Genomic DNA, 13639 nt, shown 5'->3' on the forward strand with positions numbered 1-13639 from the left:
ACGTTGGTGCAATAAATGATCGTACTTCTGGAGCCCTGCAGTGTCTTTCTGTTTTTTGTCAGTCTCTTTTTCGGCTTAGCACCTGCCTACCTAGGTTTGGCTGTGCGTGTAGACTTTTTTCCTGACTACTCATTGTTACAATTTATTGAAAATTACAGCTTTTTTTCATTCCCTGAAAGTGATGGTTTTGGCGATAGAGGGTTTTGGCCCTACAGAAATGTATGGTACCTATACAGTAAAAAATAATGATGATGACCTAAAGAAATGAAAGGAAAAGAAATAAATAGAAACCGAAATTTAATGAAATGTTGAAATAGAAAATTAAATGCAAGCATCATTTTTAAATGATGTGCACCGTAATTCATTCTGATTTATATTCAGAGTAGAGACAGTATATTAACTTTACATCCAGGTCTGCCCATAGTACTGATGTATTTCAGGTTGTCTCCCCATATTACCAAATATTTATCAGTTCTGTTGTTGCAGCTTAAAGAGATTTGTCCACATGATGCTACCTCCAACTCTGTGAATCATTCATGAAATGAGGGCTGCCCTGAATTCCTCCACTTCCTCATTTTAATTTGTTTTCCAACCATTATGCTTGTCTGAATAAAGTCCCTGGCTCTAAATTGACCTGTCAGTTGATCACTGAGAACATATAACCTTGGGTAAAACAATGAATTAATCCTAGTGATGTTTTTTATACATTTAAGAACCATCAGCCGATAGCTGTGAATCATGGGACAGTCAAGAAAAGTTCCTTCAACTCTGCATAAGGGCAGCTTAAATGCTGTTTTATAGTATTACCGCTGTGCTCTTAGTAAGCAAATTATACAGAGTGAGTCATTCAAGCAACTCAAGCTAACTTTACTGTTAGTAATGAATTCCCAGCGGTCCTCTGTTAGCTACTACAGTAAGTGGTACGCAAAAAAGTGATCTCCAAGTTTAGATCCTAACACTGAGTGGATCTACTAATTTCAGTTATGCGCAAGTGATGTCTGTGCTCATCTTAAAGAACCACTGCCCTAGCTTCCTCCAACAGCCTGAAAAACATGCATGTTGAGTCAGATGGTGACTCGACTTTTGAATGCTTGTATGTGTCAAGCATGTGATGGACTGGCAGCTTCTGCACAGTGTATAAAATCACTCTCTCTCAATGTCAGCTGGGATCAGCTCCAGCCCCCCGTGACCCTGTAAGGATAAGCAGTGAAGCTAATAGATTAGTTACACCAGTGCGCTGTAAAAAGACACAGTTATTTAAGGCTTGGGTTTGTTTTCCTTTAATTTAGGGCAAACAAACCTCAACTTTAGTGCACATTTGGACATTTCTCAAATGAAAAAGACACACAGGTGTAACAAATTAAAGTAAGGTTGGATCTGATTCTGATCTGTTGGGTTACAACATTAAGGTTAGTGTTTAGAGGATCATCTCTTTGGAGCAATACCTACAGCAGGGGTGCACAGTAAATTGTAATGTTATTACTGCAAAATGACCTTTTGCAATAAACACATCTCTGTGGTCTGAATTCATCACAATAAATTAGAAAAAAATGTTTTATGCACATAATAAATGCCTTCTCATTTAGCATGTGTATATTTGAGACACTCTCACACCCTTTCTATGCAGTAAAAAGAAAGATAGCTTGCTATTAGGTACTCTCAGAGTAATCATTTTGAATGAAGTGCCTAAAAAATGCAAGATTTATCTTTGATCCAAGATACATTTTTCAGATAGCTCAAGTTATTCATCATATGGATAGCAAAAAACCTTATTGTCAAAGGGAAAACAGATTCTACAAAGTAATGTAGATTAAACAAAAATAGGATACATAGAAGAAATGATCACATTAATATTCAGCCCCTTTAAAGTGACTGACCTTATTCAACAGAGGTCCAGCCAGTTTGTACTAGTAGTCTCACAATTAGTGAAATGGGGATCACCTGAGAGCAGTAAATGTGTCTCCAGTGACTATAGTATAAAGACACCTGTGTCTGGAAGAGACTAGTGAGAGATGCCACCAAGACACCTATGACACCTCCTTTGAAGGAGGTACAAGCTTCAGCAGCTGAGATGGGAGAGACTCTGCATACAACAACTGTTGCCCAGGTTCTTCACCAGTCAAAGCTTCATGGGAGAACGGCAAAAAGAAAGCAAGTGTCGAAGAAAACTTGTGTTGACGCACGTGGGAAACTCCATGATGTTTTTTTATTGCTTACTTGGTTCTTTGGTCTGATTAGAGTAAAGTGGTGCTTTTTGGCCATCAGACAAGATGGTATGTTTGGCTTACACCAAACACTGCACATCACCTCAAACACACCATCCCCACTGTGAAACACAGTGGTGGCAGCATCATGCCATGGGGATGCTTCTCAGCAGTCAGCCCTGGAAGGCTTGTAAAGGCAGAGGGTAAAATCAATTAGGTAGAATATAGGAAAATCCTAGAGGACAGTCTTAATCAGTTTGCAGGAGACCTACAGCTTGGGAGAAGATATATTTCTCCAGCGAGACAGTGACCTGAAGCATACAGCGAAAGCTACCCAGAGATCTTTTAAAGACAAGGTGAGTGTTCTAGAAGAGTCGAGTCAAAGCCCAGACCTCAATCCAATAGAGAATTTGTGGATGGACTTAAATGGGGCTGTTTATGCCTGATCCCTGCATAACCTGACAGAGCTTGAGCAGTTTTGCAAAGAAGATTGGAATAAAATTGCAGTGTCCAGATGTGCAAGCCTGATTGAGACCTGTCCACACAGACTCTACTGTGATTACAGCCAAAGATGCATCAGCTAAATACTGACTTATAGGGGGTTATAATTCATGCAGTCTACTATTTTGATTATATATTTTTATTTAATTGACATAACTGTGTAGAAAGTTGTTTTCTCTCTTATTCTAAGGAAGTTTTTGCTATGTTTTTATGTGAAAAAAGCCAAACGTTATTGACCATGATTCATTTATAAAACCATTAAAAGGTCACAACTCCTAAGGGGGCTGACACTTTAATAGATCATGTAAGTTTAGTTTTCCCAATGCTAAGGTCCTGTCCCTGGAAAACCTTGTTTTAATGCAGCCATTATTTGAGTTATAAGCCTCCCCTTTGTATTCAACGCGATAACATGAATATTTCCCTTTGCATGACTTAATATGCATTTGAAGTAATTCATTCGTGAAGTTAAGCATAAAATAAAACAAGTTAATTACAGCCATCGTTCTTTAAAATGAGGTGAGGACCCATAAAATGTCATTGCAGGAAATACACTAGTGTATGTAATAAAGAGAAGGATGAAGGCCCTTTTTAATATTGCTTTTAATTCATCCCAGGAAGCCAGATGCTAGATGTCATAAGAAAAGAGTATAGTGATATCTTTCCACCATTTGATGTTTTGCTTGTCACTTCAGTTGCATCCCTTAAAACAAGATTTTATTGGAACCTTCAGTCATGAGAAATAAACACTGATATTTTTATTTATTTTCATCTCTTAACTCTACACTCAAAGGACTCCTCGACTTGTCAGAGCTGGAAGTGCAGGTGTGACTAATAACATTAGTCTCTGTTGCATTTAGAAGTGTCAGAGAGGCAACACACAACAAGGGCGCACCGATGGAAAAAGGTGCTGCAGACATTAATAATGTTATTAGTTACACCTGCGTTGGACTAGTCAAAGTGTCTACCGCAAGAGCCGTGTAATGGCTCGAATTTGCATGAGCATTTGACAGGTGCTGAGCTCAGGGCATATTCTTCTCTCCCTGGAGCCCACGCTGCTCCAGAGGCAAGACAGCATCATTTTGTAATAAGTTTTTCATTGGCTGTTCAGGGTGAGATTTCTCTGCTTTTATGGCTGTGTAAAAAGAAAAAAACAGTGGAATTATACGTATCTATCAAAGAGTGTAGGATGGTGCAGTGGCCAGCGTTTGGTGAGTCAGAGGGTATAATAGCATCTTTTATCACTTGCAGGTAATGGGCAGGTTGACAGCTGACACTGGCTTCCTGTTAAACCATCAAACAAGGGAGGTGCAGGCTTGTCAGAACAAGGCGACACTTCACTTCCTCTAAGACCCCCTCAAACTCCAACCCCCCCTCTTTCCAAAACACACACAGACACAGACAGACCTAAATGGATGGGTGAGGTTTGACGTGATTGACCTCTTCACATTTGCCCTCTGACTAATTTGAGGTGGGTCTCTGTCTCTCCCTCTCTGTCCCTCCTGTGGTCCACTTACGCTGTCTCTCTCCCTCTGTCTCTCTGCAGACCTGAATGAGTGCGGCCTGAAGCCTCGGCCTTGTAAACACAGGTGCATGAACACATACGGGAGTTACAAGTGCTACTGCCTCAACGGCTACATGCTGATGCCTGACGGGACCTGTGGAAGTGAGTCTGTCTCTCACAAACATGCACACCTCTCCATGATCACTCTTTTGTTGGCTGAAATGTGTGTATTCTCCTTCCTGAATTACTTTCTCTTCCATCTCCCTGTCTTTATAACCTCTATCCTGCTTTGCAGCCAGAAAATGATTCTGCAAAGCCTTTCCTCACTTCACTACAGATATATTCATCCTTATAAAGCAGTGCTCATGACATTTGCTTTCTATTATGAGGCAGATTTTTTCCTCTTGTGTGAGTGTGTCTGACAGCAGCTTCTCAATCCTTTGATAGACGGTTTTGATTAAAGCCTGTGTTGATTTGCATCATTGCAGCAGCTCTACAGTCTGAAGAACCACTGTGAAGAGACCTTTTAATGGAGAATGTGAAAGTAACACAATAGTTACACCCTTCAGTGAAAGTGCAGATCTTATTTGCTGTCCTACAGGACAGGGTGTCCTACAGGAAGGGAGTTATTGTCTGTACATGTCTGCTTTGACAAACTCCACTTCCAAATAAGTTTGGACACAGTTTGAAATGTCATTAAAACAACAAAACAGTGATTTGTAAATAATTTCTAACATATTTTAATTTGAATACAGAAAAAAGAAAAAAAGTTTTTTTTTTAACTGACAAACTACTGGGGGTTTTATTGTTTTGTTGTTGTTGTTGTTATTTTTGCTGTTGTAGTTTTGAGTTCACATTCTGAATTTGATGCCTGCAACGTGTTCCAAAAAAGTTGACCTATTTTCTAGCAAGACAATGAGCCAAAGCATACAGCGAAAGCTACACAGTGATGGTTTTAAGGCAACAAGGTGAATGTTCTGGAGTGGCCAAGTCAAAGCTCAGACCTCAGTCCTGTAGAGAATGTATGGCTGGATTTAAAAAAGGGGTGTTCATGCCAATCTCTATGCAACCTGACAGAGTTTGACTAGTTTTGTAAAGAAGAATGGAGTTAAATTGCAGAGTCCAGATTTGCAAGCCTGATTGAGACCTGTCCACAAAGAATTAGCGCTGTGATTGCAGCCAAAGGTGCATCTACTAAATACTGACTTGAAGGGGGTGAATATTTATCCATCACTTATTTGCCATCACATTATTTTGTGAAAATCTGTTTTCACTTTCACTTTAAAGGGTTTTTGCAACCTTTTTTTGTCAAAAAGCCAAATGATATTGACCATGGTTAATTTATAAAATCAATAAAAAAATAAAAAACATCCAAGGGTAAATACTTTTTTTGGCACCGTCTGGTGGCCTCACAGATGTGAAATTTACCCATGCCTTGGGCACTCGTACACCCCCATACCATAACAAATGCTGGCTTTTCAAGTTTGTGTTGATAACAATCTGAATGGTCCTCTTCCTCTCTAGCCTGAAGGGCTTGACGTATATTATTTTGAAAAACAATTTGAATGTGAAACATTCGTTTATAGATGCAGCAACATAACTGACTATGGTATTCCGAGGTGTAGTTTTAATAGCCATCACAGGATGAGATCAGTTTTTAATGCAGTACTGCCCTAAGGGATTGTTTTGGGTCTTGATCCTTAAAGACAGTGGATGCTGAAACTTCTAAATTCCTTGCATATCAAAGAACATTGTTCATATAGTGTTTGATTTTTCGCCCCTGTGGTCTTTCACAGGATGACATTTTTATACCCAAGGTACCATCACCTGTAGACAATGAATGTACATAGCTGTGAAATGTCCTAGGTGGTTTTTAGCCCCTATCCCAAACTTTTTGGACTATGGCACATTACTTAAATTCAAAACATGTATATATTTAAAGAATTTTCCTATATTTTGTTGCATTCATTTTTCCCTCTACCTTTACAAGCCATCCAGGGCCAGCTGCTGAGAAGCATCCCCACGCCATGATGCTGCCACCATCGTGCTTCACAATACACACATTTACAACAGAACTTTTGAGCAACAAAATGGGAAAGATTACCACTTTCAATACTTCAACTGTTAGCATCTTCAGTCCCATGGTGCCTGCACAGTGTCGTTAGAAGGTGAAGATTGCATTAGAAAGGTGATGTGAAACAGTGGCAAACATGCCCTTGTCCCAATATTTTTTGGAACATGTTGCAGGTGTCAAATTAAAAACATGTATATTTAAAGGTGAAAAAACAGGTATGTCAGTTAGAACATTAAATATCTTGTCTTTGTGCTATATTCCATTGAATATAATTTGAAAATGACTATGCTGTTTTCATTCATATTTTACACTGTCCCAACTTTTTTGGAATTGGGGTTTGCAAATTTTGTGCCCCACCTAAAGACTATTTTCTATCCGTCATGGCATGACTCATTTAAAGTAAGTTCTCTTTATCATCTTACCTCCCGTTTTGAACTGCTCACCACTCCAGGCAGCCTGGCCCTGCTCACGCTGTTGTTGTCTGATGATGGCATGATAGTGTTAAACACCTCGCCGCTCCTTTTTTTCTCCCCAGCCTGTGCTTTGATCAATAGATCACTGTAGCATTTAATCAGCCTGGTCTGCCTCAGTCATCAAACCGTACTCCAGGGTGCCTCAAGAAGCAGCAGCAGCAGCATGAGCCTCACTTTTTAATTTCCTTTTTAAGGTCCAAAGTTATTGAGAGCGGCTGAACAAAATCTGTTCCATTATATTATTATTTTGGAGGGGCTTGATCCGCCCGTCACGGCTCAACAACAGAAGGGGCTGCACACTCACAGGGTGGAGAAGGATTATGAGTGTGTAGTTGTAGGAGAGGATGAAGGGAGGATTGCGTGGGCCAAGGTGTGTGAGCGCAGAGAATCTAATAATGGCAGAGTGTTGTCTGCACCTCAGGGTCAGATCAGCTAATATCAGAAAATGCAGCCGAGTGGCCGCGGCTCTCACACATACTCACTCTGGCTGCAGGATAAGAGTGTAGGAAGAGTGTGTGTGGATGTGTGAGAGCTGTATAATCTGTTGCCTCTTTTCTCTGCCTTTGTTAATAAGTGTCGCGTTTCCCTTGTGGCCCTCAGATGCTCGCACTTGTGCCATGGCTAACTGCCAGTATGGATGCGAGGTGCTAAAAGGAGAGGTCCGGTGTCAGTGTCCGTCGCCGGGACTGCAGCTGGCTCCGGATGGAAGAACCTGCGTGGGTAAGTCATGGGTAAGGCAGGGCAGGGGTGGTTTATTTAAAGAGCACAGTTACCACATTTCAAAATGTAAAAAAAAGAGCATTAAATGCAAACAGCTCTGCTGCACTAAATGTTTTTTCTTACATGTCCACCAAACCCTGAAATCTCAGCCTCATTTTGCTACTCTTTATGTCATATTCATGTTAAAGTCCCATACAAAGACATCTTTATTAGCTGTTCTTCTTAGCTTGACTGATCATCAAATGCAACTGTTTTGGCAGAGCAAGAAAGAAAAATTGGCAGCAAAAATGCATTTTGGGAGCTCAGACAAAACCACTTAGCAAATAAAGCTAAAAATCTCGTTGATTGAGAATCCTGGCATTTCAGCTATTGTCCCCCCAAAAGCGACTTTATTCTGCTCACATCTTCCAGCTGTTGCAGCAGAAAAGAAATAAAAACAGGAGTAACCCTCCTCCTCCTCCTCCTCCCCTCTTCTACCTCTTTCAATACGTGGCTCATCAGATGGGCAGCTAACAATGACGGGGCAGGTCGAGGTAGTTAACCTGTGTCAGGTTTAAATACAGGCTGTTCCACACAGCCTTATAGTCTGACTTAACTGCAGGCTAGATAATAGGGGGGTGGGCTTTTGAAACAGGACAGACATCAATCATAAAAACTGATGGATGAGGGGAAGGAGGGGTGGCATGCCACAGGTGTTACAACAATTTAATGGGCTGTCTCTGCATCTTTCTGAGAGCTGCTGCTGTTTTATGGAGAGTTTTATGAAGAGTGACTAATCATATTTATGGAGGTGATTCCCTCTATGAAAGCAGAGACTTAGACATGAGAGATGCAGAGATGTTTTTGCACAGTATGATGTTTGGAAACCTAAGTCGACACATTTTGTTGTTGAAGGGATCAAACATAGCATCAGACTTACAGGAAGTGAGCTTAAGTGTGCACAAAGTATCCTTCTTAGTAGTAAGAAAGTGCTTTACAAGTTAGATAAGTAGACTTATCAACCAACTTATTCCTACTTACAGAAAAGACCAGCTGACTCAGGCTGAAAAAAAAAGCCAATCAGAGACAAGGATTTATCACTTTTTGTTAAATCCTTAGTCACTTAGTTGTATGTTTTCCTTAAAATTGCACATATTGTTTTTTAAAGGAAATGTTTTTTGTTAATAGATGAGATAAAAATTATCTTGTTAAAGTACAATATACCAGTTCTTGCACTGTAATGTGTATTATTAAAGAATGGAAAGAGGTCTGGCAGCAGTCTATACATTTCTGACGGCCAGTTACATTCATGAAATAACCATATTGCAAACATTAAAAACTAAGAAACATTTCATAAATAAAACAGAAAAAAGTCAGAGGTCAAATTCAGAATTAGATAATGTGTAGACTCAACATAAATAGTGACTGTTCGTTTTAGCTAAAGCTACCATAGCTATGCTGGCAACGTAATTAGCTTTTCTACATAAGTCAGTGTTGCTAACCTCGTATCCCCAAAATCACCACTTTTCAGAGAATGAAAACAGTGCATTTTCAATTTAATGAACACTAAATAGTCATAGTCAACATCTTTTTGACACTGTATTTCTTTGAAACTGGTTAAAACCCACTGAGGGGTTTAAGGCATGCACCATGTACACCAATAGTTCTCAACCTTTTCAGACTGCAACCCCTAAAATAAAGGTGCCAGAGACGGGGGGACCTCCGTTGTACCTGAAGGTGGTGGAACAGCCAGGAACATTCAAGAAGTCGTGTGCAGACAAGGCTGTCTATAAGGAGGGATAAAGGGGGAGGTTTCTGGAACCCAGCCAAACTGGGGGTCCATGGAGGTTAGCAAAACCATGGTCCAGAAACAAATATCTTTATTTATTCATTTAGCCTTCTTTAGATGAAAAAAACTTTTGTTATAAATATGATTTAAATGGGTTTAAAATGGCTAAAATTGGTTAATAATGGCAAAAAATGATGAAAAGGTGGTGAAATTGGATTTTTAAAGAACATAAATGGGTTAACAGTGGCAAAATTTAGATAAAAGTGGCAAAAATTAAACAAAAATGGGTTAAAGTGGCAAAAAAAAGGTAAAAGAAGATTAAAAAGTAGCTGAAATGGCTAAATGGTGCAAAACATTGGTGGAAATTAGGAAGAATGGAATAAAAATGTATATAAACTGGCAAAAATTTGTTAAGTGTGATTAAAATGGGCAAAAAGGGGTGTAAAAAGGGGTTGATAAAGGCAAGAATTGGTTTAAAAGTGGTCAAAAAAGGCAGAAAATGTGATGGGATGGATTTAAAATAGACCAAATAGGAATTTAGTGGCAAAATGTGCTAAACTTGGCAAAATTGGTGTTAAAAAGCGTAAGTATTTGTTAAATTTGGGCAAAGTGGCAAGAGTGTCACCTTAAAAAATATTCTTTGTTTTTTTTAAGGCATCTGGTGACCCCCTCTCAGTTTCTTGCAACCCCTAAGGGGGTCCCAACCCCAAGGTTGAGAACCACTGATGTACACAACCATGTACACGGTCTGCCCGGGTTTGAATCCAGCCTGTGGCATTTTCCTGCATGTCTCTCCCCAGCCTTCTTGTCCCTGTTTCAAGTTCTGTCCACCGCCCTCAGCTATCAATAAAGGCATGGGAAACCCAAAAATAAATCTTTAAAAAACCCACTAATAGATGTAAAGGATGACGAATAGCACTGATTTATGAAAAAAAATAATGAAAAATTAGGATACACGGTTTTGGCCTGACGCCAGCGTAAGTTAGACGTGAGCTTTAGCAAACGTAGCTAAAGCTAACCTAGCTACGTACATCATGTACCTATGTAGCTTGCATAGCTGCTTTGTGAGCTTAGTTTTTGTTCCGTTCTCTACTTGGCTCTGTTATCTAGAGCTGTGTTATCTTTAGCATCTTCAGCTTTAGCAAAGGTAGCTAAAGCTACCTTAGCTACATAGATAATTTGTATATGTAGCTTACGTAGCTTCTATGTGATCTTAGCAAAGATCCCAAAGAACGTAGCTATGTAGCTCTGATGGCTACATAGCTACGTTATCTTTGTAACTTGCGTAGCTAACAGAGCTACCTAAGCTACACTGGTTGCATTAGAATGTTTTTTCCTGTGAGCAGATTGTTTACTCAGCTCTATTTAACATTTTTTTAATCAGGTTTTGCAGCTCAGGTTTTTAACTTTTAACTTTTGGTATCCTCACCCTCACCCTAACCCAGAACAGAAGTTTGATCAGATTTCATTTTAAAAGTTTTAGTGTATATTTCCGTTCTGAGATATAAGGTGTCTCAGGTGAACATCTGTGAGAGTGGCCATCAGAAATGAACAGTCTACAGACAGTGTTGAAAAAAAGAAAACCTCTTGTGTCATATACACCCTTTACTTCCAACAGTGAAACCCTAATTTTTCTAACTGTAACAGTTTGGAGCATGTAGCTGCAGCTACCATGACAGATACACCATGCAGACATGACAGTGGCTCACAGTGGAGGGTTTCCCAACTCACCATCTTTTGTTTTGTTTAAATTTTTGATTAACAGCCCCTGGTGCCAGAATTAACATACTATTTGTTTGAATAAACATAAATCAAGCATTTAATTATATATACATAAATTCATATCCAGGGGATTCCAAATATAACAGGCAATAGCAGAAATAATAGAGGATAAAAGTATTAAAATAGAAGCTCTCCGCTGGGTGGTAAGGTACATCAGATTATTCACATTGGCAAAGAAAGTGCAGGCAAGCTGATCAATATCAGCTTTATTTGTGTTGTGAACAAGACATCTTACATCCTTTTTAAATATCCTTTCAAATATCCTGTGATCCAGACTGATAAAATGTCGCAGTTATTCCCCAACACCCATCTGTCTGAATTTACTAAAGTCCAACCAGACTCTACATCTTCTAATACACCCTAAGCAGACATTTTGTTCTTTTAAACCTGGAGTCCAGGTATTTTGGGTATGTCTATGTCAAATTCTCTTTCTCCATATGAAGCAACTGAAATATGCAGTATGGAAGCCCTAATAGGACATTCATTCACACATTTTATTCACTTAGTTTCCTTTTATAACCGGTAGTTCCCCTTTGTTTTCTTCATGGCAACTGTGGCAACTATGTTGACTTATTTATATCGTACAACTAGAGTTGGAAAAGCACAAAACATTCATGCAGTGATTTTTAAAAAGTATTCATTGATTTTATCCCTCAACCATTGTCAATATAATGTTTTTGTTTGTTTTTTTTTTACAAAAAATTACAAAAACCCATTTAATGTCAAAGTGAAAGCAGATTTCTACAGAGTTATGTTAATTAAACAAAAATATGTAATGTAAGTAATTGTATAAATATGTACCCACTTTAAAGTGAATGACGTAATTCAACAGAGGTTCAGTCAGTTGAATGTTTCAAGTGATTGATGTATAAAGAAACCTGTGTCTGGAAGGTCCAGTCACTTTGTTAATAGGTATTCCTGGTTATCATTACACCATGAAGACAAAAGAACACTCCAAGCCCCTCAGAGAAAAGGTTATTGAAAAGGACAAGTAAGGGGATGGACACCAGAAATATTTCAAGGCACTGAACATCCCTCAGAGTTCAGTTAGTTCCATCATCAAGAAACAGAAGGAATATGGCACATGTGTAAATGTGCCTAGATCAGGCCGTCCTCACAAACTGAGTGACCGTGCAAGAAAGAGACTAGTTAGAGAGGTCACCAAGACACCGATGACTACTCTGAAGGAGTTACAAGCTTCAGCAGCTGAGATGGGAGAGACTGTGCATACAACAGCGGTTCTTCGCCAGTCAGAGATCTTGACTTCAGTTTACAAAAAGGCATGTGGGAGACTCCATGGTCAAGTGGAAGAAAGTTCTTTGGTCTGATGAGACTAAAATAGGGCTTTTTGGCCATCAGACAAGATGCTATGTTTCACAGACACCAAACACTGCACATCACCACTAGCACACCATCTCCACTGCGAAGCATGGTGGTGGCAGCATCATGATGTGGGGATGCTTCTCAGCAGCCGGCCCTGAACAGTTTGTTAAGATAGAGGTAAAATTAATGTGACAAAATCCTGGTGGACAGTTTTTTTCAGTTTGCAAGAGAATTACCATTGACCATGACTGATTAATGAAGTTATAATACTAAAGGGTCAAACATCCGAGGGGGTAAATTTTGTTTTATAGGCACTGTAAATGTGAACATCCTATTGTTTGCCTACACAGAAACAAGCCTCTTGTTTGGTTTTCTTCATCACCAGAAAATATACCAGTATAGCTAAAGAAAACAAGCTTTTTTTCCAAGGTAGTAAGAAAAATAACACAAAAATGAATGACTGTCCGGGTTATTAGCAAACAGAGGTCAAAGGTTTTACTATTCAGAATTTATACAACCACAGAGTGCCTTAGACTTTCTTTTCAGACTGCCTTTTTTCACAAGTTGAGTTTTGTCTCCTGTCCTTGACTAGCACTTGTGTCCTTTTGTATTACTTTTTACTTTTGATGCTGGGCAGCTCTTGCCTTATTCAATCTCATAAGAAAAATAAGAAACATCTCGAGAAAACAACTGGAATTAACTCGCTATCACAGGAAAGATTGTGTTCTTATTATGTCAAGATAGCAAGAAAATTGTTGGTGATCTTAATGGAAAGCTACTTTGTATCATTGGAAAACATAGTGAATAAAAAGTATGTGTCCATGTTTGCTCAGAGCTTTCAACCAGACCTTAATGTCTTACTGAAAACTTTTGTATGAATAATAGCTCTATTAAATGTAATAAATGTATTTATCAGTCCAGAAGTCATTTAAAAGAGATGTCTGATGATACAGCCAAACAAAGCACTGAAGTAATTTTGCAAAATGACATAACTGCAACAAAACTGACAGTTAATGACAAAACACAGCATTAATTTGCGCTGTTGAAAGAGAATGGTATCAGACACATATTTAAGTGCTGCCTCACACAGAAATTGCTAAATGTATCAGACAAATGGACAAGTAAAACACAATCCAGAGCTCAAAATGGGCTTATGTGAGGCTGTTCTAAAGACAGATGTTCACATTCATAGAAACAGGCACGGGTAAACAAACCATATGGGATTTTGTTTACAGACACAGAGACTGTCATGATAATACCTCAGCCCTGCTCTGTTTGCATCTGAATAATTTA

At 39.0% G+C, this 13639-nt stretch overlaps 1 protein-coding gene across 4 annotated transcripts in view; it reads left to right on the top strand.

Annotated features, from left to right (window-relative positions):
- npnta (nephronectin a) overlaps positions 1-13639 on the top strand; it is a 100434-nt gene that overhangs the window by 55604 nt on the left and 31191 nt on the right. For all 4 annotated transcript variants that reach the window (XM_041784873.1, XM_041784875.1, XM_041784874.1 and 1 more), the window contains 2 exons: positions 4249-4368; positions 7354-7473. In XM_041784873.1, coding sequence (XP_041640807.1) covers positions 4249-4368; positions 7354-7473 — 240 coding nt within the window. The remainder of the gene's footprint in view (positions 1-4248; positions 4369-7353; positions 7474-13639) is intronic.

The sequence above is a fragment of the Cheilinus undulatus genome, linkage group 4 (assembly GCF_018320785.1).
Source record: "Cheilinus undulatus linkage group 4, ASM1832078v1, whole genome shotgun sequence".
NCBI classification, from domain to species: Eukaryota; Metazoa; Chordata; class Actinopteri; order Labriformes; family Labridae; genus Cheilinus; species Cheilinus undulatus.